Raw genomic sequence first — 27464 nt, 5'->3', positions numbered from 1 at the left:
AGTGGGTGCTGGGGGCGAGGGAGCGGTGTTGGGGCACAGCCGCCTGTCCCGTCTCTGATCCCCATCCCCGGTCCCGGGAAGCCGGCGATGCCCGGGGTGGCTCAGCACCGGAATAGCTCCGGAGGGGCTGTCTCTGTGGGGGGGTCCCGGCTTCGCCCCTGGAAGGTCCCGGGCGGGTCCCGGCAGGTCCCGTCCGCCCCGGCCGGGCCGCGCGGGGGCGGCGGCGGCGCGTCCCGGGGGAGCGGCGGGTCCCGCTGCGGGCCCGGGGCTGCGGCTCCGCCACCTGCCGCCCCCCCCCCGCCGGATCCCGCTCCTCGGCGGCGGCGGCGCGGCCCCTCCCCGGGGCACGGGGCGCGGGGCCGCGGCGGCCGCCATGGAGGAGGAGCCGCCGCCGCCGCCGCCGCCGCCGTGCCCAGCGCGGGGCCAGCGGCAGCCGGCGGCCGGGAGGCTCCCGCCGCGCCATGGGCCGCCTCGCCGCCGCCGCTGCCATGTCGGCCGCGTTCCTCAGCCCCAGCCTCGCCTTCAGCTCCCACTTCGACCCCGGTGAGTGCCGCCGCCCCGGGGCCGCCGGGCACCCGCTCCCCCGCCGTGCCCCCGCTCCCCGAGCCCTCCCCGCCACCCCCGGGGGTCTGTCCCGTGCAACCCCCGCGCTCCGCCGCCGCGCTCCCCGCTTGGCTCCGGCTCAGCCCCGCGCCGGCTGCCCGCGCTGCCGTGCCGGTACCGACACCGCACCGGGCACGGAGCATCCCCCGCCCTCGCTGCCGGGAAGTGTCACCGTCCGGGCTCCCGGAGCCGTCCGGGCGCGGTGGCGGGACCGTTGCCGCAGCCGGACGGATTTTTTGTTCCCCGGGGTTGGAGCGTGCGGAGGAATCCCGGGGGCTGCGCTGCCTCTGAAGGCATCGCCGGGCTGGCGATGGGATAATAGCGGCAGCGATAATGGTGATGGTGCGAGGGAGGACGCGGCGCGGGGTTGGGGGGCTGGCGGTGCCCCCCGGGCTGGCAGGGCCGGTGTGCTCGGTGGGGAGCCGGGGGACGGGCAGCGGGTGTTTTGGGGCGCAGGCTGTTATGTAAAGCGCCGTGTTACGGCCTCGCCGCAGCTGCAGGAAGATGCTGCAGGCGCGGGAGCAGAGCAGGGGCTGGCTTTTGTGTGTGCGCGTTTTGGGGCCGCCGCAGCCGCAGCCTCCCCCTCGCCGCTGCCTTTCGTTCCTCGGCTGCCAAACGCCGGCAGCTGCCTTTGGCACCGCGTCCCTGCCGCTGCGGGGGGCTCCCCCACGCAGGGTGTCGGGGACCCCTCGCGTGCAGGACCCGCTGCCCGCGGAGCGTGGGGACCCCGGCGAGGTGTGGGGACATCCGGTGAGGCTGGCGGTGGCCTCGGCACCGGCCCTTTGTTTACCAAACCGGGGAAAACGCGGGTCCTGCGCCTCTCCCCTCGCCTCCTCCATCACCGCGAAGGAGGCAGAGCGTTGCCGGTGCTGGACGCGGTGGTGGCGGAGGCTCTGGCTGGCGGTGCTGAGCTCCTGCGTCCCTCCCTGCCAGGGTCCCGGTCCCCCCTCCGTTTGCAGCGCTCTGCTCCCCTGGCCCTGGGTCTGGTGGCTGCGGATGGTCTGAATCCATGGGGGGATTTAAAAATGAACCACGCTGGGACTCACCAAACCGTGTCTCCGTTGCCAGAGACTTTGTTCCCAGCCTGCTCGGCATCGATTTCTGCTCAGGAGGAAACCTCTTTATTTGCATGTAAAATGTAGCGGCTCTGGGAATGGAGCCGTGGTTGCTGTCCTCAGCCTCCAGCGTGGTATTTCTCTGGTTTTTTGTGAGGTGCCCCATTTGCTGTGCTAATCCTGTCAACCTGAGGATTTACAGGGCACGTTTGATTTAAAAATCCTTCTGCAAGGTTTCCATCGCTGCCGATGGCCGTGCTGCCGCGCACCCAGGCCCAGGGCTCGGCTGCCGCCGTATGGCTGCCACCCACGGGAACCGGCAGGGAGAGGAACCAAGTGGGGAGCAAACCCTGTTCTCTATTTCACGGCTTTGTTGGTTTTGTCCGTTGGCAGCACCTCCTGCCTGCACCAGCCCGGTTTCCCTGGGGTTTGCCTGTGCCGGTCTGGAGGAGGAGGAGGAAGCGCTTTGTGGGACGTGGTGGCACCGTGGCTGGGGACAGGGGACAGGACAGACCTGGGGGCTCCAGCTCCTGGTGTCATGTCCCTGTGTCCCCTGGGGAGGGACAGGGAGAAGCCACAGCTGCTGGGGCCGGGCGGTGGGCTGAGCCAGCAGTGGGGAGCGGTGGCAGCGGTGTCACCTGGGGGTGCCGAAGGGATGTGCCAACTGCAGCAGCCCGTGCTCTGGCCTCAGCTCATGTTTTTGGTGAGGCTGCTCAGCTCACCCATCACACGTGCCCATGCCAGGCTGTGCTGGCTGCCCGGGCCGGTGCGCACCGCGCAGGGGAATGCACTGCCTCCCGGTGCCGGGGGCTCCGGGGAAGGGTCCCAGCCCCGCGGTCTCCGGGTTCCCATCTCCCTTTGCCCATCCACAGGCCAGACCCAGAGATGCTCCCGCATGGTGCATGGAGCGCCGGAGCCACTGGCAGAGCACTGACTGCCCCACTGGTGAGGGACGCTGCCACGCCGGCCATGCTGAGCCCAGAGCCCCATCCCTGGGCTTCCCGGGGAACTGGGTGCCGGCTCCCTGCCCTGGAGGCGCCGTGACCTGCGCAGCCCGGCCGAGCAGGCGCTGCTTGGAGGCAGCGGGCGGAGGTGCCGCGTCCCCGTGCCACCTGGGTGGGCAGCGCTTTGCGCTGGGGTCAGCAGCTCCCGGTTCCCTGGCAGTGAAGCTGCTGTGGGACGTGAGGGTGTCTCTGTGGGGGGAAGGGGCTGCTCCCTCCCTCGCCCCCTGCCCGCCCTGCCCGCCCTGCCCACTCCCAGCCCGCACTTCCCTGTCTCAGACCCAGGAGCGCATTTTGAAATTGTGAGAAACATCCTTTCTCCCCCACCTATTTCTTCTTCCCTGTTTTCTCCTCCCCCCACTCGCCCTGGCCTTCCTCCCCGTCCCACGGGGGCTATGAGGTGTCACTGTCTGCCGGTGGCTGTGACACCGCCGCTCCCCGCTCCGGCTGTGTGACCCGGCTCTGGCCTCTGTACCCACGCCGGGGACTCCAGGTGATGGGGGGGGTCCCCCAGCTCCATGTTTTCAGTCCCGCCACGCAGTGGCAACAGCTTGGCGAGTGCTGGCGTTCCGTGTCTGCTGTCACCATCTGCTCCTGGCACGGGGATGGGAAGGGATTTGGGGGACGGTGGTGGCAAAAGGCCATAGCACCCAGAAGGACCCCAGCAGCCAAAACCCAGGGCCAGGCACTCTCCGTGCTCCCACCCCGGTGCCAACTGCGTCACTGACGACGCCGGGGGGGACAGGGGGAAGGTGCAGCTGGGGCTGGATGCAAAGGGGAGATTCAGGGCAGGGAGAGCTGGGGGTGGCAGCAATGGGGGAAGCAAAACCCCCAGCATGGCTGCGGCAGCACCGCGGCTGCCATCCTCCTCGCCGTACGTTTCCCATGAGGTGTGTGGGAGGTGCCAGCGGCGTGGGACCCGTCCGTCTGTCGGGCTGACGGGCTCAGGGCCGGGCACACCGCAGGGGGTTGAGTCCGTGCCCCCCAGTGCCCGCAGGGGTGCCAGGGTGGGCAGTGGTGGGCAGCGTGTGGGAGCCCCTGCCCCGGCACAGCCGGGCTGCCGCGGGGGCGGCGCTGGCGCTGCAGGGCAGCGGGACCCCGCGCTGCGGGGGGACAGATCCGGCAGCGCTGCTCCCCGGGGGTGCTGCTTGCTCCCCCTTCCCCGCTCCGTGTGCCGCTCCCTCCCCACGCACACGGGCGGTTGCGTTCTGGATGGCGATACGGATCCCTGTCAAGGCCAATTAGGAGAAATTAATATGCTGGGGTTGAAAGGGCTCCGTGCTGCCAGGGCGGGAGTGGGCTGTGACTCACGGGCTCCCTGCCTGGCGCTCCAGGCCTTCATGGGACACTGCGTGCCGGAGCACCCCCTGGGGCTCTGCCCGCCCCGCACCGTGTGCCCCCGGCTGAGCGGGGCTCCGCTGCCGTCTCATCGTGCCACAGCTGCCTCGGCCTGGGGACACAGGGCAGTGCCGGCACTGCCAACGCGCTGTGCGGCTTGGGGCTGTGGCGGGGGCTCGCGGTGCACCTGCATGCATGCTCGCATCCGTGGTTGCATCCATGGCCGCATCCATGGTCGCATCCTTCCTGCTGGATGGGCCTGTATTTAGCCGGAGCCTGCCTGGTGCTGGTCCCCGGCAGGCAGGGTGGGCAACTCGTGCTTCCCAGTTTTCCCTACTTTGTGTTCCGCTGCCTCTCCCTCCCGCTGACGCCCTGGGCTGGAAAATCCCCAACAGGTCGGGCAGCTCCTGCGCTCAGGTTGCAGTGGCTGTTGGGCCACTCTGGTCCCTCTGCGGAGCCCATTTGTACCCAGTGCCGCTCTGACTTGGCTCTCTGGGGTGCAGGGGGGATGTCCCAGCCGTGTCCCGCAGCCGCTGCTCATCCCCAGCTGCGCCTGCCCCGGCGCACGGCCCGGCACGGGGCTTTACCTGTTGGGGTGGGCTGAGCTGGAGGGACCCTGCAAGGATGCGGTGCCGGGTGCCAGGCTGGGGCAGCCGTGGGAGGGCCGGAGGGTGACGGTGCTGGCACGGAGAGGAGCCGAGCTGTGCTGACTCAGCGTGCCCAGTGGCAGGAAAATAAATCTCCTCTGGGCATTAATCCCCCCGACAGCCCGGGAAGCATCGTCCGAGTGTGCTGTGCGGCCGGCTCAGGGCAACCACTGCCGTGAGATCGTCTGCCGTCGGCTGAGCTCAGAGCCGCTCCAGCCTGGCTGGGTGCACGGGGGACGGGAGCGCCGGGGCTGTACAGGAGCTGGTGCACAGCTCGGGGCTGGCTGGAGGATGGAGGGGACGCGGGTCTGGTGAGCATGGCAGGGTTTGGCACCGGAGGAAGGGGGAGCAGGTCCAGGGTCTCCTGGAGAGCCACTGTCACCCAGCCCAGGATGAACGCAGTGAGCATCGGGGGGGTCCTGGTTCCCATCCCTTCCCCTGTGCCAGCCGCGGGCAGCGTCCTCCTGCGCAGCCTGGTGCCAGCAGCCGTGTTAAGCGGTTCGTTTTAATTACTGGAGTGAAGGAAAATTCCAGCGTAGGCAAACGCAGTAAATGGAGCAGCGCTGCCCGCCTGGCTGGGCACAGACCGGCTCTGCCATGGGCAGGAGTGCTGCCAGGCTCCTGTCCTGGCCGTGCTGGGCTGCCCCGCTGCCGGGCTGCCCCGTCACCGTTCTGAAGTGCCGGTGAGGCCGTGTGCTCCTCCCGGGCTCGCCTGCCGCGCTGGCTGCGCCCCAGGCTGGTGTTTGGAGCAGGGCTGAGACCCGCTCCAGCCGCGAGCCGTCCCGCCGCCATCGCACAGCACTCAGGGAGTTTTGTGGGCTCTCTGGTCCATGTGTTCCGTGCACATGGCTGGTGGGTGATTCAGGCGCCGCGGGGCTGGCCGGGAGCAGGCGTGGTGGAGGGGGTGCTGGGCTGGCTGGCACTGAGCACCCCCGATCAGTGCCACGAGCACCTTGCTGCTGCGCCGCTCCCTGCGGCTTGGAGCAGCGGGGCTGCGGTGGGGACGTCCTGCCGGTGGCCTCAGCAGCGCAGGGTGACCCCTGTGCCGATGCCACAAGAGGCCCTCGGCACACGTTGCTGCTCAGGGCTGGCATTGGCCATTGCGGCTCAGGGTGGCTCCGTTCGCCTCCTGTGCTGCCAGCACTGTGGCTGTGGCAGCTGTGGCAGAGCCCATTGCCGGTGGTCCCTGGGCCCCTCCGCATTTGGGTGGCACTTGGGTGCGCGGGGCTGTGACGTGCCTGTGGCTGCTGCCCGGTGATCCTCGTGGTGACAGCACCGCATGGCTCTGGGGTGTGCGGCGGGCAGGAGGAGCCCCAGGGAGTGCCCGGCTGCACCGCTGGAGCGGCTCCGGGCTCGATGGCAGTGAGGGGTCCCCTGCAGCGGGTCAGAGCCCCCCGGGGCTGCCGCAGCTGCCAGACCCCTGCCCAGGTTTCCGTGACGCATCCCCTGCCGCGCTGGGCCCTGCTCCGCCGCTCCGCTCCAGAGCCAAAGCTCCTGGTTTCATAACGCCTCCGAGCGTTTCTGATAAAAATAGGCTGCTCCGCTCCGCGCTGCCTCTCCCGCTGTTACGTAAACGCGGCTCTGGCCGGAGCCTCGTCTCGGCCGGTGCCGCACGCTGGCAGGACCGCGGTGCCGCGCTCAGGGGCAGCCCCGGTGCTGGCGCCGGTCCCGGCACGGGCTGGCGGGGGCAGCGCCGGGGTGACGCGTCCCCCCGGGCACCGAGGGCCGAGGTGGGTCCTGCCCCTCGGGACGCCGGGTTTGCCGCGCTGCAGCTGGAGCATCCCTGCCAGCGTGGGAGGCTTTGCAGCGCCCACTTAGATCTGATTTGAAACGCTGAGCAGGAGAATTTGTTTAAATAATCAATCGAATGTTGCTCTGCATGCTTTGTTATCTGTTGTTATTTTCTCCGGTCGGGCGGTGTGGCTGGAGCCGGCTCTGCAGCCGCGACGGCTTTCATGGGGGAACTTGGCTTTTTGTTTCCAATCAGGCTGAGGCGCTTGGTGCGTGCACAACAATGATGCGGCGTGGCCTGCACTTATTACAACCCTAATTTTTATTTCGTCACATTAGAAAATGATGGATGATATTTTCTTTTCCATCTAATTATTTTTTTACTGCAAATTCATCCCAAGATGATAAAACCAGAATTAAGAGGCAAGAATCAGTCCTTTCAAAAATACTTCTGCATTGGTTAAATAAGCCCACATTAGAAGATGCATAAAGGAGACCAGATTAACAAGGCGTGCCTTGCATTTCAAATTAGTGGATCTGTTCATCACTGGAGGGGGTGCCCGGGTGGCTCTGGCTGTTTCTGGTGGGAGGGCGGTCCAGGGCTGGGGGGTGCAGGGTGCTGCTTCCTCGCGCCCCGGGTTTGACCGCCCGCCGTGGGGTTCCGGCGGAGACTTGGGGGGTGCCGTGGGTACCGGCACCGTGCCGGGCTGCTGGGTGGCAGCAGAGGTGGTGCCAGCCCCGCTCTGGGCTCAGGGGAGCAGACCCGGAGCCGTCCCGCTTCTTCCCCACGGCCCGGCTGCCTCAGTTTCCCTCTGGAGCGGCAGCCAGTCGCGAGGAGCAGCCGCGCGTTTGCAGGCTAAATGGCAGCGGATGGTTTGGTGCCGCCTGGATGCGTGTGGGTGAGCAGAGCGCTCGGCCGGTGGGGTGTAAAATCGCTTTCCTGGAAGCTGCCCACGGACCTGGGGACTCACGTTACCAGGGCAGCGCGGGGCCCGCGGCTGGGAGTGCCGATGGGTCCTGTGTGTTCGGATCATGCCCTGCTCCCTGCCCCAATCCTGCCCTGCTCCCTGCCCAATCCTGCCCTGCTCAAATCCTTCCCCAATCCTGCCCCGCTCCTTGCCCGAATCCTGCCCATTCCCTGCCTGAATCCTGCCCTGCTCCCTGCCCCAATCCTGCCTCTCCCAGCCGGGCACCTGCTGCAGGGGGCTGCGCCCTGCGGTGCGGGGTCTGGCCTGCGAGCCCTCATCCCTCCTTGCAGCCCCTCCATGGTCCTGGGGGCCGCCACCCTCTGTGAACTACAGATGGGGAAACTGAGGCAGGGGACTGTGGCTTGCACCAGGTCCTGCAGCGAGAGGCCAGGTGGGCGCAGGGGCTGTGGGTGCTGTGCCCTGTGGCTGCTGCCGGTGCTGTGCCTGGCGCGGGGTGCTGGGCAGCCCTGCCTGCAGCGGCTGGGTGGGCAGGAGCCGGGTGCCGCCTGCCCGTGGCCCCGCACGCAGCATCACCCCGGGCTGGGAGCTGCCGCTGGGCTCTGCGGGAGCCCCGGCTCGTCCCTTCCGCACACGTCAGCCACCGCTCACCGCGCCGGGCTCCGCGCGGCTCCGGGGACTGACGAGCGGCGGCCGCAGCATCGCCCAGCGCGCAGCGGCAGCCACGGCAGCGGCTGCCACGGCAGCGGCTATGGCCGGCCAGGCGGCCGCAGGCACCCGGCAAACGTGAGTCAGCAAAGGGAAGGGCTGTGCACGGTGGCCGGTGTCACGGGCAGCAGCATCACGCTGCAGGGCTGGCACCCCGGGTCCTGCTGGCCTTTTTGTGTCCCCGTTAGGAACCGGGGTTTGGGACTGCGACCTGGGCTGGGTGGGCAATGCAACGGGCTGGGGGGTGCGGGCAGCGCTGCGCAGGGCTCTGCCTGCTGCGGGGTGTGCGGCGGCAGCACCAGGGGGTGGGAGGGCAATGTGTGCCCCCCTGCACCCCACTGCACCCTGCTGCACCCCGCTGCACCGGCATCCGCAGTCTCTCTCCATTGCCGTTCTGCTCCTGTTTGCTGGGGCTGGACCTGGAGCTGTGACCCCACTGCTGCCACCAAACCCCCGCCTGTGCCCACCATGCAGGGCTGGCCCTGGCTCCAAGCACCGTGGCCTTGGCACAGAGGCCATCGCAGTGGCAGACGTGCGAGCAGGCTGCCACGGACCCTGCTCCTGGGAGCGGGGCAGAGCCTCAGGATGGGGTGCAGGATGCAGTGGGACCCCCGGCTTCTCTTGAGAGCCCTGCAGTCCTTCACACCGCACGCAGCCTGTGTCCCGGTGCTCTTGGTGTCCCTGTGTCCCGGTGCTCTTGGTGTCCCTGTGTCCTAGTGCTCTTGGTGGCCCTGTGTCCCGGTGCTCTTGGTGTCCCTGTGTCCTGGTGCTCTTGGTGGCCCTGCACCCCAGTGCTCTGGCAGCTGCTGCTGCAGGTGCGTTTGAATTGGTTTTGGAAGTATTTGGCTGCTGAAATGCTGCCACATTCCCATCGCTGTACCAAACACCTGTGCTGTGGTGATGGGGAAGGGTAGCGCTGGCAGCCCCGGCAGCGGGATGGTGGCGGTGGGTCGCAGTGGGTCACGGTGGTGGCGGGTCAGGGTGGCGGGTCACGGTGGCAGGTCACGGTGGTGGTGGTGGCCCCGCCACAGCACAGAACCTGCCCAGGCTGCGCTGGTCATGGCTCCCAGGTCGCTGGTTGTGCAGGTGGAGAAACTGAGGCAGGACCAGCTGGAGCTCCCAGGCCCGCTGGTTCGGAGGGTGGTTGTTTGCACAACGCCGGTTCCCGAGCTGCAGCCGAGGGGCGGCTCAGCTGACGGTCCCCATGGAAGGGCTCCTGTCACCGCGCTCTGCTCCCCGTCAGCGTTCAAAAGGCTCTTTTTCAGTGAGTCATTTTCTCTCTTGCTGTCCCACTATCCAGGGAAAATGGTGACATTCACGGTACAAAGTGTGTTCACCATGGAAACCAGCTGAAAGGAGGGGGAACGCCACCCCCCGCTCCTCCCAGGTTCAGCTGTGCATCCTCCAGCCGTAGAAGATGGCTCTTGAGCTCCTTGGCAAGCGCTGGCAGAGTTCGCCATGGCCTGGGCTGTACCAGAGCACACGGGGCTGGTGCGTTCGCTCGCGGCTGTGCCGGGAGCCGGGTGCTCTGTGCTGCGAGCAGGGATGTGTCCCAGGAGCCAGATGCACAGCGTTGAGCCTGGCACGGGCGGCAGCAGAGGGTCGGGCGGTCGGGGCACAGGGCTGACGATGGAGCGATGCCCTGTGGTCCGCGTGCAGGAGCCGCGTGTGCCATGAGCATCCCCGAGTGCTGGCACCGCGGTGCGGGATGGGGACTCAGGTGGCTGAGCGGAGCTGTGGGGTCGGGCAGGGCACCGTCCCAGCCCGGTGTCCCACGGGGAGGGCACCGTGCTGGGCACCGCGGGGCTGCGTGCGGGTCCCCGGCGAGGCCGGCTCTGCTGGCAGCGCCGTCACCTTCCGGCTTCCTCCTGCCACAATCGCGCTGGTTGTTCGGGCAGGCGCCAGGCAGAATAGTAATGTGGCAGCTGCAGCTGATGGCAGGGGCCTGGTGGGGCCGGGTGGCTGGGCGCTGGGCGCCACTGCTGCCACCGTGCTCCCTGCCGCCCCGAGGGGACGCAGAACGGGCTTGAGGGGGCGGCGGGTGCTGGGTTTTGGGACGTGCTGGTGCCTGGAGGGGCTCCCAGCCGAGCTGGTGGGTCTCCAGCAGACCCTTCCCTGGAGATCTCGTCTCTGAGCTCCGTGGATGGGATGGGGCAGGAACTGGTGACCCCTGGGCCAGCACAGCCCTGCTCCCCAGGTGTCATTGCCACCCTGCATCACCACGGCGGCTGTGCCCGTCCCCGTCCGTGCCAGCTGCTGGCGGGGTCCTGCCTTGGGTCTGGGGTCCCTCCTGGGCTCCCCACCCATCCTGGCCAGCAGCTGGGCCAGCAAAGGGGGCACAACAGTGCTGTGACCCCCCGCCCCGGCTGCTCCCTGCCCAAGCCCCTGATGTGTCCCTGCATCCCATGACCCACCCCGAGCAGCACCCCTGGGCACAGCCGCATGTCCCCCTTGTCCCCCCACCCTGAGCCCACGCCCCTCCTGTCCCCGCAGACGGCACCCCCCTTAGCGAGCTCTCCTGGTCCTCCTCGCTGGCTGTCGTGGCCGTTTCCTTCTCGGGGCTCTTCACCTTCATCTTCCTCATGTTGGCCTGCCTGTGCTGCAAGAAGGGGGACATCGGCTTCAAGGTGAGCTGGGGACGCGGGGACGCGGGGGCAGGGGTCTGCTCGGGCCAGGGGGACTGGGGGAGCTTTTCCCCAGGGGCCCAGCAAGGGATGGGGATCCCGGTGCAGGATCCCCCGCTGCTGCCAGCACCAGTGCAGGATATGGCCCGGCACAGGACAGCGTTGCTTGGGGGAGCTCAGCCCCTCACTGGCAGGGCTCAGCATCACCGTGGGTCACATCCTGACCCAGTCAGGATCCCCAGTCTGCACAGAACCTGGGTCTGCGGGCTCAGCATCACTGCGGGCCCCATCCTGACCCATCCGCGCTCCCAGCTCTACAGGGGCCGTGTCTGCCATGGTTAAGGGCTGCGGTCCCACCCGCACGCCCCGGGGGCGGGAGGCACTCTGACCTCACAGGCACAGAATGTGCCGAGAAATGGTTTTTCCCTAATTGCTGAGATTTTTGTGGAGGCTCGTGGCGCCCGCGGCGGGAGGGGGTCAGGCTGGGGGGGACACGCTGGGCTGTTGTGTAACCGTCCCACACCGGCCGGAGCACCGGAGAGGAACAATGAGCCCCCTCGTGCCCCCGCGGTGGCTATATAGGGGTGCAGGGCCGCGGCCGGGCGCTGCCCGTGTCCAGCGGGCCGTGGTGCATGGCGTGCATGGCAGCACCATGAGGCCGGGCTGGGCGTGCGCGGGGCGAGATGCTCACCATCGCCTACCTGCTCGCCCAGGCGGCTTTCCGGGCGCTGGCCGGGCGGCGCAGCCAGGTACCGGTGCCAGGGCGGTGGGGAGGGGGTGCCTGTCCCGTGGGGGGGTGCCGGCAGGGTGTAGCGGGGCCGTGCGCTGGGAGGGTCTCCACGCCCGGGGGTCTGTTGTGGGGCGAGCCCGTCGGGGCAGCGGGCAGAGGGGTGCACGGGGCGGTGGGGAACCCACGGGGTCAGTTGTCTCTGCTCGGTGTGTGCCCCCCCGCGCACTCCCCGGCCCAGGAGTTCGAGAACGCCGAGGGGGACGACTACGTGACGGAGCTGTCAGCCCAGGGCTCGCCTGCCCCCCAGCATGGCCCCGAGGTCTATGTGCTGCCCCTCACCAAGGTCTCCCTGCCCATGGCCAAGCAGCCAGGGCGCTCAGGTAAGCTGCGACGGGGACGGGTGATGGTCCTTGCGGGACCTCTGTGTTCCATGGTTGGGGGTCCTGCACCACTGGTGTGATGGGGTGGGGATGGGGGATCCCCCCTGCTAAGGAGGGGTGGCCCCAGCAGAGCTCTGGACAGGGGACAGACAGTGGCGAGCGCTGCCACTGTCCCAGTGTGCAAGGGTCCTGGTGACCTGTCCGCAGCCGTGCACCTGGCACCATCCCTGGGGAGCAGCCTGCACCCCGCTGGTTGGTGTGGGACACAGGAACCCCAAAATATGGCACCTGTGATCCCCAGCCCCGCGTAAACAAGCCTGTGAGTGGGAGAGGAATGTGGGCCCCCTCCCGGCCTGCTGAACGGCAATGGTGTGGGGGGGCCGGCGAGGGGCGGCGCAGCCCAACAATGGCCCCATTGCTACCCGCCCCTGGCACGGGTGCCAGAGGGGCAGGACCTGTGCCGGGGGGCCAGGAGGGGCTGGATGCCAGAGCTCCCGCCGCTCGGCTCCGCTCTCCCTGGGGAGAAGGGGCAGGGAGCCAGCTTGTGGCTGCCACCCGTTCTGGGGACACTGGGACCCCACATCCCCTGCGGGAGGATGCCTGGGTGGGAGGATGCCCTGGCTGCAGGGTGCCTGGGGACGGCTGCTCCGGAGCCCCCCGGGACGGTGCAGAGGCTGGCGCTGGGTGGCACAGAGGGGACACGGGGGCCGGAGCGGGCCCAGAGGGTAACGCGGGCAGGCTGGGCGGGCAGGGGCAGCAGGAGGGCGCGCGGGCAGCTGGATGTGCTCTGTTACAGTGCAGCTCCTCAAGTCCGCGGACCTGGGGCGGCAGAGCCTGCTCTACCTGAAGGAGATCGGGCACGGCTGGTTCGGCAAGGTGAGCGGCTGGGACAGGTTCCCCTGGGGACACCCCACGGGACGCTGGCTGTGGGACACCCCACGGGACGCTGGCTGTGGGACACCCCACGGGATGCTGGCTGCGGGATACCCCACAGGATGCTGGCTGCAGGGAGGGGGCTCTGTGAGGTGGGGTTTGGGGTGAGGTGGGGGCGCACGGTGAGGATGAGCCTGTCCCTTCCCGCAGGTGTTCCTGGGGGAGGTGAACTCAGGCATCAGCAGCACCCAGGTGGTGGTGAAGGAGCTGAAGGCGAGCGCCAGCGTGCAGGACCAGATGCAGTTCCTGGAGGAAGCACAGCCCTACAGGTATGTCCGGGGTTGCTCCGCGGTGCCGCTGCTGCACTGGGCACACCGGTGAGTGGGGATGTTGTGGGATGGTGCCTGGTACCCCCGTGCCATGTTCGGCTGCGAGCAGAGCTGTGGCTGCCCTGGGAGGCGCCCAGCTGAGCTCTCCAGGCAGGACGGCTCTGTCCGTCTGCCGGGCGCTTGTTGTGGCAGGACAAGGGCTGTGCCGGGAGCTGCCGGCAGCGCGGGGGCAGCGGCTGCGCTGAGGTCATGGGCAGAGCGGGGCTGGGGGTGTGGAGCTGCTCCCTGCCCCAGCAGAGCTGAACAAGTGTCCCTTTGTGGCGTGTCCCGGGGTGCTGGGACGCGCTGGTACCCGCTCCCAGCGCTCCCAGCGCTGGCCCCCAGCGCAGCAGCAGGAGGGCAGGGAGATGGTTCCCCAGGGGCTGCTGCCGTCCCCCCGCCCCAGCCGGCGCAGTGCTGATGTGCCCCCGTCTCTCTGTCCCACACAGGGCCCTCCAGCACACCAACCTGCTGCAGTGCCTGGCCCAGTGTGCCGAGGTCACCCCGTACCTGCTGGTGATGGAGTTCTGCCCGCTGGTAAGTCCCCCGCGTCCCCCCGTGCCCCGTCCTGCTCGCCAAGGTGCTGCCGCAGGTACCGCGGATGGATGGCAGGGCAGGGCATGGCACATGGCAGCGCTCAGCTGGGCATGCTGAGCCCGTGGGCTTGCCGTGGCTGGTGACAGTGACACTGCCCTGCAGGGTGACCTGAAGGGGTACCTGCGGAGCTGCCGGGGGGCCGAGGCCATGACCCCGGACCCGCTGACGCTGCAGAGGATGGCGTGCGAGGTGGCCTGCGGTGTCCTGCACCTGCACAGGAACAACTACATCCACAGGTAGGCTGGCCTGGGGCACGGGGGCTCGGGGCTCAGGGGGTCCGTCCAGAGGGAGCCCCCAGGACGCCAGCGTTTCCACCCCACCGCTGCTCCTCCTGCCCAACAATATCCTGGTGCTGAGTGAGTTGCAGACAGAGACTCCAGCATCAGTGATTTTGTTGAGGAGGGGGTGCGCTGCCATCGGGGGCCACTGGACCCTCCCCACGCTCCATGGGTGGGTCCCTATGAGGGTACCCAGTGCTGCGGGTGGGGGGACATGGGGGGACTTTGCTGTGGGGATCCTGGGTGGGCCCTGCTACAGCGGGGGTCTTGTGTGTGCCCCTTCTGTGTGACCCTCGGGGCTGAAGCAGCCGCGGGGAGCCCAGCCCCGTGTCAGGGCTCTCGCTGCCCGGGGACACCCGCGTTCTGCTGGGCTCAGCGCATGACGGATGGACGGACGAGGCGCAGCTGGAGCCGCGCAGGCATTCCTGCTGTGCATTCGGTGGCTGGTTATCGGCACGCCCGGTGTTCGGCAGTCAGACCGCCGGCCGCGCCACCGCACAGCCGCCCGCTCTCACCGCCAGCCACGGCGCTGCCGGGGGGGTCCCGAGCACCGACCCTCGGCCCCCGGGCGGTGGGTGCTCCCCTGCCCCCCCAGGGCAGCGGTGACAGCGCCGGGGTTTGCTTGGCAGCGACCTGGCCCTGCGGAACTGCCTGCTCACCGCAGACCTGACCGTCAAGATCGGGGACTATGGGCTCTCGCACTGCAAGTACAAAGTAAGGCTGGTTTGGGGGGCTGGGGGCTGCGTGCAGGGACCCCATGGCAGAGCTGTGGGCACACACACCCTGAGCCCTGTACCCCCGACACACATCTCCCTCCCCAGTGGTGCAAGGGCACCCCCTGGGCTTTGCTGGGGCAGCAGGGGGGTGCAGTCCCACAGACCACCGTGCAAGGGGCTCTTTGCACCCCAGGACCAGGCAGCCCCCCCAGGCTGGTCTCCCTGGGTCAGTAGCCCCACCCCGAGCACAAAGAGGGGGGTTTTGTTCCCCTCAAGCGCCCTGGCCTCCTGCTCAGCAGAGTGCAATGCAGCCAGGAGGGCTCTCTGCTGTTGCCTGGATGTGCCCCCCTGCCAGGCAGCTGCCAGCATGTCAGCCTGGGGGCAGGCTGTCTGTCTGTCTGTCCTGCCTGTGGCTCCTGCAGGGCTGAGATCACAGCCAGTGAGTGCGGGGGCTTGGCGGGAGGGGTCTCAGGATGGGGAGACAGGGGAGCAGGCAGAGGGGGCTGGGGGCTCAGACAGAGGGAGCACAACGTGCTGGGGGCATTCGGGGACATGGGTGGCAGCGGGGGGTGGCTGTGGGGGTGGTGGGGTTGGGGACAGCTCTTGCCGCGGTGTGGCCGGTCCCTTACGCGTAGGTTTGACGTTCTCTTCTCGTACTGACCCTGCATACTTGGCAGGACGACTACTTTGTGACAGCCGACCAGCTGTGGGTGCCGCTGCGCTGGATCGCGCCCGAGCTCATCGACGAGGTGCACGGCAACCTGCTCATCGTGGACCAGACCAAGGCCAGCAACGTCTGGTGAGCAGGGCCTGGGGGGCGCGGGGCGGCTGCTGCTGGGCACGGCGGGCACGGAGGGAGGTGGCTGGCACAGGGCAGCATCAGCGGGATGTGTTGGGGTGGGTGATTTTTGGGCGTGCGGGGTCTCCCCGTGGTCCCAGCATCCCGCTCTGCCCACAGGTCGCTGGGCGTCACCATCTGGGAGCTGTTTGAGCTGGGCAGCCAGCCGTACGACCACTACTCCGATCGGCAAGTGCTGGCCTACGCCATCAAGGAGCAGCAGCTCAAGCTGCCCAAGCCGCAGCTGAAGCTCTCGCTGTCGGAGCGCTGGTGAGAACCCGGCCAGGCTGTGGCCGCACCCTGATCCCCCCGTCCCTGACCCCGGGCTGGGAGCCGGGGCTGACCATGGCCCCTCGCCCCTGACTGTGACAGGTACGAGGTGATGCAGTTCTGCTGGCTGCAGCCCGAGCAGCGCCCGACGGCCGAGGAGGTTCATCTCCTGCTCTCCTACCTCTGCGCCAAAGGGACGACGGAGGCGGAGGAGGAGTTTGAAAAGCGCTGGAATTCCATGAAGCCCAACGGCAATGCCAGCGCCAGCCACCATGGTGCTGAGCTCTCCTCCTTCCCGCTCCTGGAGCAGTTCTCGGCTGACGGCTTCCCCTCGGATGGGGACGACATCCTCACCGTCATGGAGACCAGCCACGGCCTCAATTTCGAGTACAAGTGGGAGCACACCAAGACCGAGCACTTCCAGGCGCCGCTGGGCTCCCTGAGCCCCAGCAGTGCCGCCCGCTACCACGACCTCTACTACCCGGCCACGACTGCGGGGCACCTCAACCTGGGGGTCTCTCCCTCCTGCTACGAGTGCCAGGGGCCGGGCTGCCCTGCGCTGCCGGCCCCCGGCGTGGTGCCCATCCTGGGCGCCCACAGCCCCTCGCTGGGCAGCGAGTACTACATCCGCATCGAGGGGCCCGGCGAGGGCAGTGCCGAGCTGGACTACGCCATGTGCACCTACAGCCCCGCGGGCGAGCGGGGTTCCCCGCGCCCCCCGTCCTGCTGGAGAGCCCAGGGTGCCCCCGGCAGCGGCGCCTACGACTCAGACAGCAGCCCCACCGTGTCCCTCAGCATGGAACCGCTACTGGGCCACGCGCCGGCCAGCGAGGGCTCCTGGGAGTGTGCTGAGTACTATCCCTACCCCTGCCCGGGACAGGAGCCGGGGGGCTACGAGCCGCCCCCCAGCCGTGGGGCAGAGGGCTACCTGCTGGAGGACGAGCCCCCCAAGCCAGGCCGCCAGGACTGGCCCATCCCCGGCTTCCAGCCCAGCATCTTCACCGACCCGCTGGGCGTCTCTCCGTCGGTGAACTGTGCGTACAGCCCGCGGGCGTACGGGGAGCCGCGGGCAGCCCCGCCAGGTGCGTGGCCACCGGCACAGAGCGGGGCTCAGCCAGACTGCGTGACCCTGGAGCTGAGCGAGGACTCTCCCCCCGGAGCCCCCCACCCGCAGGGCTCCAGCCCCCCGGCTCAGCGGCAGCCCTGGGCCTCCAACAGCTCCTCCAACAACAACATCGGCAGTGGGAGCCCCGCATCCCGCGAGCCCCCGGCCGGGGACAGCTGGTGCTACCGCCGCATGATCACCTTCCGTGGGCTGATGGCCAAGCCTCTGGGCACCGTGCTGTGCAGCCAACCCCAGCTCGAGGGGTCCCCGCTGGGCCGCGACTTCCACCGCCCCTGGCAGGATCAGCCCCTTGGCACGGCCGGCGGCTCCTCCTCCCCGCACCGCTCGCCCTCCCCGCGGCGTCAGGCCTGGCACAGCCGTGACTCATCAACCTGCGGCCGCTCGCAGGCAGCAGCGCTGGCTGGCAGCCCCGGCACACCGTGGGGCCCCGGCACGGCCCCGCCAGCCGCAGTGGGGGCCCAGCACGATGCCCACCCGGATGAGAGCACGGAGGGGAGCAGCCCTGCCCGTAGCCCACTGCCCCGTGCCACAGCTGCGCCGGGGCCGGGGGAGGCCACCCCCATGGCTGGCACTGCCACCCCGAACCCCAGTCCCCCCACCGAGCCCAGCGTAGACGGTGCCCAGCCTGCGCCAGAGGTGCCTGCACCAGTGCCGGGGGAGGCGGCTGCCGAGAGCAGCACGTGTGCTGCTGGTGACACAGACCGGACACCGGACAAGACCTTCTCCAGCACCAGCTTCCCCAGCACGGATGAGGGGAGTGACGAGGACACGGCGGAGCTGACCTCTGGCGTCTTCACTGACTTCTCTGGGGACTACACGGAGCGGGTGGAGACGGCACCAGCCTTCAAGTCCCTGCAGAAGCAGGTGGGGACGCCGGACTCCCTGGAGTCGCTGGACATCCCCTCCACAGGCAGCTCCTGCGAGGTCTGCAGCCCCACCGCCTGCGCACCCGGCCAGCCCAGGGCCCTCGACAGCGGCTACGACACCGAGAACAATGAGTCCCCTGAGTTCGTCCTCAAAGAGCCCCACGAACCTCGAGAGCCAGAGACCTTCAGCCAGCTGGGGAAGCCACCCCCGGGGCTGCCAGGGGGCGAGGGTGAGGGTCCGGCCCCCGAAACGCAGCTCTCCACCGCCCTCGGGGCCGAGCTGCACAGCCTCTCCGAGAAGAACCCCTACCGGGACTCTGCCTACTTCTCCGACTACGACACCGAGGCCGAGCGTGGCCCCAAGGACGAGGAGGACAGCGATGGGTCCCGGACCCCTGAGGCAGAGGAAGGTCCCCAGTCCCCCATGCAGGACCTGGGACGAACCCCCATGTTGGGAGAAGACCCGCTGCACCCCCCGGGGGCGCCCGGCAGCCCCCCGGCCGCGCTCAGCATGGTGCTGGCAGTGGATGCGCCTTTGGCGGGGGTTTTGGTGGGGGACTGGCGGGGGGCAGAGACTGGGAGCACCCCGGCCAGCCCCATGGGACAAGCGCCTGGCACTGAGCAGCAACCCGCTGGCACGGGGCTGGCACCGGGCAGCTCCCCGCACCCCGATGGAGACACCCGTCCCCCGCCCAAGACTTTCCTCTTGACCCCGGTGCCAGTGAGCCCCGGGGAGCCGGTGTCCACTGGAGGGACCCACGTGCCTGAGGGTGTCCCTGGACTTGGGGGAGCTGCAGCCGGGACTGAACAGACTGTGTCCCCTGCACCGCGGCTTGGGGAACTGGGGCTGCCCCCGGAGGGAACTGGGGTGGGCGATGCACCAGGGGGTCCCAGCACGCTGCTACCAAGGGGTGAGTCGCCCCCTGGCCTCTCCCCGCTCCCGTCCCCCCGGGAGCCGCGGCCGGCCGCCCCCGAGCGCCACGAGGAGCCGGAGGAGGAGGAGGAGGACACGGAGGACAGCGACGAGTCGGACGAGGAGCTGCGCTGCTACAACATCCAGGAGCAGAGCGAGGAGAGCGAGGAGGAGCCGGCGGCCGTCCCCATCGTGGTGGCCGAGAGCCAGAGCAGCAGGAACCTGCGCAGCCTCCTCAAGATGCCCAGCCTGCTCTCCGAGGCCTTCTGCGAGGACCTGGAGCGCAAGAAGAAGGCCGTCTCCTTCTACGACGACGTTACCATCTACCTCTTTGACCAGGTGGGTGGCCGCGGGGGGCAGAGCTGGGCGCTGGGCATGACCACGGGGAGGTTTGGGTGCTGGGGACTGGTGACAAGAGCCATCCTCAGATGTGTCCCTAGCGACGTCCCTTCCCTCCTGTCTCCCCTTGTGCAGGAAAGCCCCACGCGGGAGCTGAGCTTCCCGGAGCCCCCCCAGCCTTCGGGGCAGCCCCCCACTGGCAGCAGCCCCCCCAGCCTGGCAGGCAGGCCAGGAGCCTCGGACGACTCAGATGGCAACGCCTCGGAAGAGAGTAAGGAGCTGGGGGTCGTGGGGGACACGGGACAGGCGGGGTCACCCCGCGGTGGGCTCAGCCCCTTGCTCCCTGGCACAGGTGGTGGCTTCGAGTGGGACAACGATTTTCCGCTCATGCCGGTGAAGCCGTCCCTGATGTCCTCGCTGACGGGGACTGCGGCGGAGCCCGACCCGGCCGTGCCTGCGCTGTCGGCCGTGGTGCCGGCACAGAAGCAGGTGCTGCCCATCCAGTTCTCCCGGTTCACGGTCTCGCCCGCCCCGGTGTCCCGGTTCTCCATCACCCACGTCTCCGACTCGGACATGGACTCCATAGGAGGTGAGTCCCCTGCGCGCTGCTCTGCGGGGCTGTAGAGCCGCTGTCCCGCGGTGCCTGGCGGTGGGAGCCGCGGGTGCGCAGGACACCCTGCCCTTGTGCCCGGCGGGGACTGTCCCCTCTGCAGGGCCACGTGTCCCGTGGGATGCGCTCACGCCGCCTCCCCGCTCGTTGCAGGCAGCAGCGAAGACGGCGAGCGGGAGTGAGGCAGCGGCGCCGGGCATCACTCCGGCACCGGCACCGGCGCAGGCGGCGGAGGACGGCGGGGCTGGAGAGGGGTCCGGCCGGGGGCTCCCGACCGCACGCTGGTTTTTTTAGGCAGATTTTATCAGAAGTTGCTGGTTTGCTGCTGCGAGTGGGAGTGGAGCCGCCGGGGCCAGGCGGTGGGTGACGGCGTGCGTGTGCGTGTGCGGGTGGCTGCGTGTGCGCGTGTAAAAATAGACACACATATATATATATAGACATATATATATATAAATTATAGCATTTAAAGGGTAGTGCCCTGACCTCGCTAACATTCGCGGAGTGCCCCCCGCAGTGAAGTCCCCCCCTTGGCGTCTTGCCCACGCGTGCTCCCCAAGGCAGCGTTTGTCCCCACACCCCCGTGCCACCCTCTGCCCCCTGCACTTGGCCTTGCCCCTCGCTGCCGTAGCCCAACGCGGCGGCTCGGCCGCCCCACGGCTGCCCCACAGTGACCCCCAGCTGCTGCCGCTGCTTGATGTCACCCTGTGTGTCCCCTGTTCTCGTGCTCCTGGGGGGGGCAGCACGATTCGGGGGGGGCTCAGGGACGGGGTGCTCCCACCCCCTTGCTTTTTGGGGAGCAGACCTGGCCCGGTGAGGGCCCCCAAGGGCTGGGGAGCAGCACGGGGAGGGCGGGCATGGGTGGTCCTGGCTGCCCCCCACGGGGTGGCGCCCCCCCCCAACCCAGCTATTTTTGTATTTAAAGAAAAGGACTTAAAAAAAGAACAAAAACCAACAACAAAAACCAAACCCATCCTAAAAAAAAAAAACAAAAACAAAACTTAATGTTGACTGAACCCACATTGATGTGATTTTAAGTTGTTGCTGCCAAAGAGACGTAACGAGCTGGGGGGGGGCGGGGGGGCACTCATGGTTCTTTGTTCTGTTCATTTTTGTTTGTTTGTTTGATATTTTTTTAAGTTCATTTGAGGCTTAGGATAATTGTGCAATTCCAGCTTCCAGAGGGAAATGGAAGTAAGCAGAGCAGAGCGAAACCTTGAAATCAGGGCTGGCTCCTTTCGGGTCTATAGACCAAACCCTGAGGTGAGAAATGCCCCCCACCCTGGCTCCCCCCGCCCCATGTCCTCAGCTGCCCCGTGCACAGGGGACACGCGTGTTCGTGCACAGGGGACACGTGTGTTCATGCACGGGACACACACGTGTTCGTGCACAGGACACACGCGTGTTCGTGCACAGGGGACACGTGTGTTCATGCACGGGACACACGCATGTTCGTGCACAGGACATACGCGTGTTCGTGCACAGGGGACACGCGTGTTCATGCACGGGACACACATGTGTTCGTGCCCGGGGGACACGCGTGTTCGTGCCCGGACACACACGCGTGCGCAGACGCACCCACACGGTCAGGACTGGTGCCAGGGGCTCCGTGTCCCAGCGCTCAGGAGGCTGCTGGGAGGGGTGCGGGGGCTGTGCCCCCCACCCAGGGGTCAGCCTGGTGCTGGGGCACCCCAGCTTCACCCCCAAATCCTGGGCGGCTGTGCCTGCCCCGTTATTGCCCCCCACGCGGTTGCTCCTCCTGCTGCAGCCAGTCACTGACAGCGATTATTGCTTTATAGACGTGTTTTATTTAAGCTCCAGCCTGGCCTGTAACACCTCCCATACCCCCTGTCCCCCCGGTGCTGCTTTTGCAAGTTCTTTGCCAAACGTGTTGGGGGAAGGGGGGGGGGGGGGTGCCATCACCCTGTGCTGGTGGGTGACACGGGCGCAGCACCCGGCCGTGGGGTGCAGGATGCACCCGGGGGGTGCCTGGGGTGCCCATCCCACAGCACCCACCCTGCTGAGCCCCCACCCTCCGCCGCCCCGCTGGCATTGCGGGGGTTTGCTCCGCATTGTGTGTGGGGTTTTGCTTGACCCCCTTCCCCGCTCTCCCCCTTGCACTCCCCCCTTGCACCCAGGGCAGTTGGATGCTGGTCCTGCCCCCCCTTGTTTCGCCCCGCTCCCCGCAGCCCGGGTTTGGTCTATGGTGCCGCAGGTCCCTGCCTCTGGAGGGCAGCATGAGGACAGAACTGTGTCTTGAATAGTTTTTTTAATAGAAAGGCTATTATTACATTGTCTATTTTATCAATACGGGTCATAATTGCTGTATTTTTTATCAGTGCTGATGTCCATACAGCTCCCAGCATGTGTGTCAAATATCATCGGGCCAATAATAAAGTTTTTAAAATATCTTAAGCCGTTTCCTGCCCAGATCATTGCCCAGCACGGGCAGCTGCCCCCCCTCGAGGAAACCCCCGCGGGTGGGGGTGTGGAGCGAGATTTTATTGCTCATAAATGACTGGGTTTTTAATCTCATAAAAAATTATTTCAGGTTGCACCTTGCAGGTGCCACCAAAGCAGGAGGTGCAGCAAAGGCCCAGGGCTGGCTGGAGGACGGGGGGACTCCCTGGGGGGGCCCAGTGGGCAGCAGCCCCCAGCATGGGGCCAGACCCCCCCCAGTATGGGGCCAGAGCCCGGGTGGGCGCAGGAGAAGCCACTTCCTTGTGACAGAGCTGCAAAAGCCATCGGCGGGGACGCGGCGGCGAAGAAGCCACAGCCTGACGGGGACAGCGCCCAGCTGCACGGAAACCACGCGCCCGCGGCTCTGCGTGCTTCGGGGGTTAAAAAGTGCAAAAAGGACAAATACAACAGAAAAGGCAAAAATCTCTGCAGGTGCTGCCCCCACGAGAGCTGCGGCTCCTGCCTGGAAAAGCCCTTTTCCCTGCTTGGTGCCAGGGATGTGCCCCTGCGCTGGCTCGGGGCAGCCGGGAGCCGCAGGAACAGCCCGGGCACCAGTTTGCCCATGGGTGCACAGCCCAGCAATAAGCTTAGCAAGTGTGTGTATATATATATTCATATATATATTTATCTATATCTATGTCTCTCTCTCTCTCGTACAGCCCTACTAATAGAGGAAGAGCAAGCAGCCAAGCAAGAGGTCTGGATGGGAGAGCCTGTTTGAGGGGAGCGCCCCTTCTGCCGCTGGGCACCCCAAGGCACGCGCTTAAACACAGCCCTCGCCTCCAAAAGTGGCTTTTTTTGTTTTTTTGGTTTTTTTTCTCCTAGCTTATATTTTACAGCAGTACCATAATACCTTACTTACTTATATATATATACAGAGACCTGGAGCTGCAGGAGCTCTGGGAGCGGAGCCGGCCCCGTCCCTGTCTCAGCGGGGGCCACAGTGCTGCCACCCATTGCCTCCCAGTCTGGGCCGGGAGAGCAGAGCCCGGGTGGGCAGCCGGGGTCTCGCAGGAGCCTGGGAGCTGCCTACGGCTCCCACCACCCCCTCGGCTCACACAGGGCCCCTCCTGGCCGGGCGGGGGAGCAGGGGGAGCATCATCTCCCCTGTACCATCGTCACTGCCCCACGTGAGCCCGACGCGCAGCTCAGCTCAGCTCTGGGAGCCGTTTGCCAGCGCAGCCCGTGCTCCCCACCACGGCGAGCGGCTGCTGAGCCCAGAAGCAAACCCGGCTCTGGGTCCCAGTGCGTGGCTCCACGCAGGCAAAGGACGGGCTGCACAGCAGCGGCTCAACCCTCCGCCACCGAGAGGAATGAGCTGGGTCTAGAGGAGAGAGAACTAGGGCACTAGCTTTAGCCTTTGGCTTTGAAAGCAGCAGGATTAAATAAATTCTGCCTAAAAATGAAGTCCTGGAAAGCTGGACATGCAGCAGCGAGGAGGAGGCGGCAAGTGCCGCGCGGCACGGCGGGCACCGGCGCTGCCGGATCAGCTGATGAGCGGGGCCGAGCGGTCGTTGGTCACCGTTGGCTTCAGCTGGACGTTGGCAAAGGGGTTTCTGCGGAGACAGAGGAAGGCAGAGTTTAGCAGGAGGGATGGTGGCAGCAGGGCCTGTGAGGACGAGGCACCGGCACAGCGAGACCCCAAAAAGCCGTTGCTGCAGTCGCAGTGGCTGTGCCGGGCACAGGGGCTGCGCTGGACGCCCCGCCAGCCCAAGCCCGGAGCCACCAGCCCATCCCCGTCCCCTGCCCCAGCCCAGCAGTGTTTGGGAAGTGGCTGAGCTGGAGCTGCCCCTTGCTCCTCTGCTCTCTCCCAGTTAGAGCAGTGCTGGATGTCAGAGGTGCCCGTCCCCACATGGGAGCACCTGAGACCCCCCGTTCTGCACCAGGCTGCTCTGGGGGAGCAGTGGGTTGGGGCTCCCAGCTGCCCAGGGCTGTGTGGGGACACCCCGCCGGGAGCAGAGCTGGCAGCTCTGTGCCGTGCCGTGCCGCTGGGAAACCTTTGGAGAAGCCAAATGTTGGCGAGGCAGAGGACGGGGAGAAGAGCACCTGGCCAAGCAGCTGAGCAGGAGCTCAGCCGGGACACGAGGCTGAGCACAGCTCGGCTCCCCGAGGAGCTGCCACATCCCACAGCCGGAGCTGTGCAGGTCGGGTGGTACCTACCTGGGGTGTCCCCCGCACCGTCCCGCTGCCCCCATGCTTTGCCGGCTATGGGCAGGAGGGTGCCAGCAGCCACGGGGACAAACCTGCACCGGCACGGGGGCCAAGGGGCCCGCAGCACAGCCCTGCAGCCCCTGCGCCCCCCAGGGCTGCTCAAACCCTCTCCTCTGCAGCCAGGCAATGGCAAGACAAAGGTGACGGTGGCATTCAGCCCTGGTAGGAGCAGCCGTGGTTACCGGCTGCCTCTGCCTGGACCCCAGCAGCTCTGGGACACCCCTGGTCACCTCCCGTGGGGCAGGGGAAGGGGCTCAGTCCCCCTGGGAAGGGTCCTCGCTGCCTCCCCTGGCCCCACTCCCCACTGTCTCTCACCTCTCTAAGTGCAGCTTTGCCTTCCTCAAAAGACAACTGGCTTTTGCTTAAAAATAGGTTAATTAATTTCCCACCTAATTAATGCAGATTCTTAGATCACTTCCCCCACCCCCTCCCAGGATGCCAAAATAGATTCGCAGGACTGGAGGGAGAGGCCAGGTTGCTTTGATGAGTCACCGGGGGTTATTGTTTAACTGTTTTTGTTGTGGCAGGGAAGAGCCGCTGCGCTGGGAACCCGCAGCTCCGGCAGCCGTGGGAAAACCAGCTCACACATCAAAGAGAAACCGGGCAGGGGCTCCCGGGCTCTGCCGTGCAGCGAGGGGCTCTCGGCTCCTGGGGAGACTCCTCCATGTCTGCCCTGGGGGCACAGCTGGGGTCGGGACGGAGGTTGGCAAGACGCATCCCCAGGGCCATCTACAAGCAAAAGAAACTGCTCAAAAATGTGATGTTAGTGTGGATCTGCTCTGCTCCCATGGGACAGCACTGGGGACAGCGATGCGGCGACTGGGTGCTGGAGGGACAGTGGACACCGGAGACCTACAAGGGAACTGGTTATGGGGTTATGGCTATGGGGAGCGGGGACGCGGCAGAGCAGGAGCAGCAGCTCAGCGGCCCCGGAGCGAGGAGCCGTGCGGGTGCAGCGCGGTGAGACCGGGACCTCCCGCCACCGAGTGGGGACAAGCGGTGACCCAGGGAGGGGACGCGCTCAGCCGGGTGCAGGGGGGAAGCAGAGCGGTGGCACCGTCCCCACGCGGCCCCAGCGCCAGCACACCCAGGGCTCGGACCCCCGAGACCGTCAACTTACTAACTACGGGCAGGGGCACCTCAAAACCTGGCCACTTCAACATCGGGGCTGCAAGGGAAAGAGAAGGCAGGTTGGAGACACCGGGACACAGCGAGCCCCTGACGGGAAGAAGGTTTTGGTTAAGGAGAGGAACCGGGCCGAGGGCCGGCGGCCGCCCCGGCGCAAGAGCTCACCGAGCCCGCCGGCTGCACGGCCCGCAGCGCCTCCGCGCACAGGAAGCAGCAGGAGAAGAGAAGAAAAAGGAGGAAAAGTCATGTTTATGGAGTCGCTGGTGCTGCCCGCCGCTCCCGGCGAGGAGGGGAAGGAAGGGCACGGCCGGGGGCTGCTCCCACCTGGGGGGAGCGGAGCGGGCACGGGGGGGCTGCGGAAGGGAGGGGGCGGCTTCCTTCCCCCCGCCGGCCGGCCCGCGCTCCCAGCCCCACGCGCGGCCGTGGGCTCCGCATGCAGCAAGCAGCGGCATCCCGGGGATGCACATGGCCCTTTTAAACAGTTTTAGCTGCTCCCGCTCAGCAAAGCTGTTTAAAGCCTGGGGGGGCCAAGCGCAGGCACGCAGGGGCTCCCCCGGCTGCCCAATGCCGAGGGGATGGAGAAGGGGCAAAAAAACCGCTGGCATGGCAATGTGCGGTGGGCGATGCAGGCGGGATGGGCGGCACACAGGCATGGCAGCCGAAAAAGACACCGAGGCCCAGCTCAATGCAATAAATAAAACTTTTATTCAAACAATGACTCAGTACAGGGCACATTTCTCTCTGGCTTTTAAAAAAGGGTTTTCAGCACTTTACAATCTCCATACAGGCTTGGCTAGACTGGGGATTTCTTCCCCCCTCTACATTCAGTCTTTCGGCATGAAATATCCTGGGTTAAAAATCCTTAGCAAAATTCGGACATCGGTGCAGGAGGGTCGTGTCACAATATGCCCATGGGCGAGTATAGAAAACAAAAAATCTCGTCCGTGTGTGTGTGTCTGTATTGCCAGCAGTGTCCTGGTAAACAGGCAATGTCAGAGGTCTTAAAAATCACACCAGAAAAAGGAAGCGTGGACAGCTTTGCGGTGGAGACGGCCACGGGCACCGCGGGCTCGGCGGCGGGAGCGGGACCCCGAGCGCTGGACCCCGGCACAGAGCCGGGACTGCCTCGCTTAAGCCGGGTTTAGGGATGCGAGCGCATCCTCAGACAGCTCCGCACCAGCCCCCAGTGCTGACGTGAGGTAACAATACCTTGCTACAAAAAAATATATATATATATATTTATAAAACAAGCAGGAGTAACCCTTCTCGGGGGGCTGCCGGCTGCCCCACGGCCGGCGGGACCCCAGCCCTTTCCCCGCGGAGCTCCGCGCCATCCGCTTCGCCCAGAGCCCCGCGCGGGGCGGGGGTGGAAGCGGATGGGCCGGGGGCGCGGGGGCTGCAGCCCTTTCCCCGCGGGAGCGGCATCGCGGGCAGCCCGGATGCTGGGTAACAGTACGGACACCAGAGGCCATGCATATTTGTGCCGGTCGGGGAGGTTTGGTCCCGGCTGGCGCGAGGTGGCCGGCGTGCAGCCCGGGGGACAGTGCATCGCTAACATTCACACGGGAGAACAAAAACCGGGTCCCACTACAGTGTCAACTGCATCCAGGCTGCTGGGGAGCGAGCACAGACCGAGCGGCAGGTTCTGCTCTGAAAAGGCTTCAGAAACAAGGGCACTGTGAACACCAGGGAGGGGTGGAGAAGCACCATGGTTTCCTTGAAGATCACAAGAGTTTAAAATCCAAAAGGAGTGGAGAAAGAGAAACGAAGGGGAAAGAAATAAAAGGGGAGGAAAAGAAGCAGAAAGCTCTTCCAAGCAGCAAGGGGCCGCCACGAGCCAAGGTGTCCTCACACCGTGGATACCAAACTGCTGCTGCCGCTGCGGAACAAAGCACAGGACACTGCCGGGGGGGCCGGGACGCTGCAGCGCCGCGAGCGGCACCGTGCCCAGGAGCACGGCTCCCGGCATGGCACCCCGGGGACACCAGCACCCGCCGAGCCGCCAGCTCAACCCCTGCCCTGGGGTTTGTCCCCGAGAGCGAGACAGGGCGGCCTCAAGGCACAGGGAATGGGGATGGAGGAGCCGCGGGGTGGGAGAAGGTGCCAGGGAAGGATCCCGCGTACTCTCCAC

At 66.9% G+C, this 27464-nt stretch overlaps 2 protein-coding genes across 15 annotated transcripts in view; one reads left to right on the top strand and one right to left on the bottom strand.

Moving 5' to 3' along the window:
- Window positions 1-388: 388 nt before the first annotated feature.
- AATK (apoptosis associated tyrosine kinase) lies at window positions 389-21949 on the top strand. 6 transcript variants are annotated; one of them, XR_011741841.1, is made up of 15 exons: window positions 8807-9273; window positions 10503-10636; window positions 11602-11743; window positions 12540-12619; window positions 12827-12945; window positions 13434-13521; window positions 13684-13817; window positions 14489-14573; window positions 15253-15374; window positions 15534-15683; window positions 15786-18927; window positions 19063-19198; window positions 19280-19516; window positions 19691-19896; window positions 20710-21949. XR_011741841.1 is itself a non-coding variant. In XM_065852731.2 (14 exons), the coding sequence occupies exons 1-14, from the start codon at window positions 462-464 to the stop codon at window positions 19717-19719; spliced, it is 4680 nt and encodes a 1559-aa protein (XP_065708803.1). In that variant the 5' UTR covers window positions 389-461; the 3' UTR covers window positions 19720-21949. The 6 variants fall into 6 exon arrangements, 5 of the variants coding, with proteins under 5 accessions (XP_065708803.1, XP_065708804.1, XP_071672791.1 ...); XM_065852731.2 differs by lacking the exon at window positions 8807-9273 and adding an exon at window positions 389-543 and having other exon boundaries at window positions 19691-21949; XM_065852732.2 differs by lacking the exon at window positions 8807-9273 and adding an exon at window positions 725-939 and having other exon boundaries at window positions 19691-21949.
- The window catches only part of BAIAP2 (BAR/IMD domain containing adaptor protein 2), a 40198-nt gene continuing 34560 nt past the window's right edge, over window positions 21827-27464 (bottom strand). For 2 of the 9 annotated variants that reach the window (XM_065852740.2, XM_071816694.1), the window contains 2 exons: window positions 25326-25423; window positions 21827-23550 (listed from right to left, as the gene is read on the bottom strand). In XM_065852740.2, coding sequence (XP_065708812.1) covers window positions 23525-23550; window positions 25326-25423 — 124 coding nt within the window. In that variant the 3' untranslated portion in view covers window positions 21827-23524. The other 7 variants (XM_065852739.2, XM_065852734.2, XM_071816692.1 and 4 more) reach the window with 4 other exon arrangements.

Source organism: Patagioenas fasciata, chromosome 18 (assembly GCF_037038585.1).
Source record: "Patagioenas fasciata isolate bPatFas1 chromosome 18, bPatFas1.hap1, whole genome shotgun sequence".
NCBI lineage: Eukaryota > Metazoa > Chordata > Aves > Columbiformes > Columbidae > Patagioenas > Patagioenas fasciata.
The sequence above is the reverse complement of the archived record's forward strand: the minus strand, read 5'-3'. Positions and strand labels throughout refer to the sequence as shown.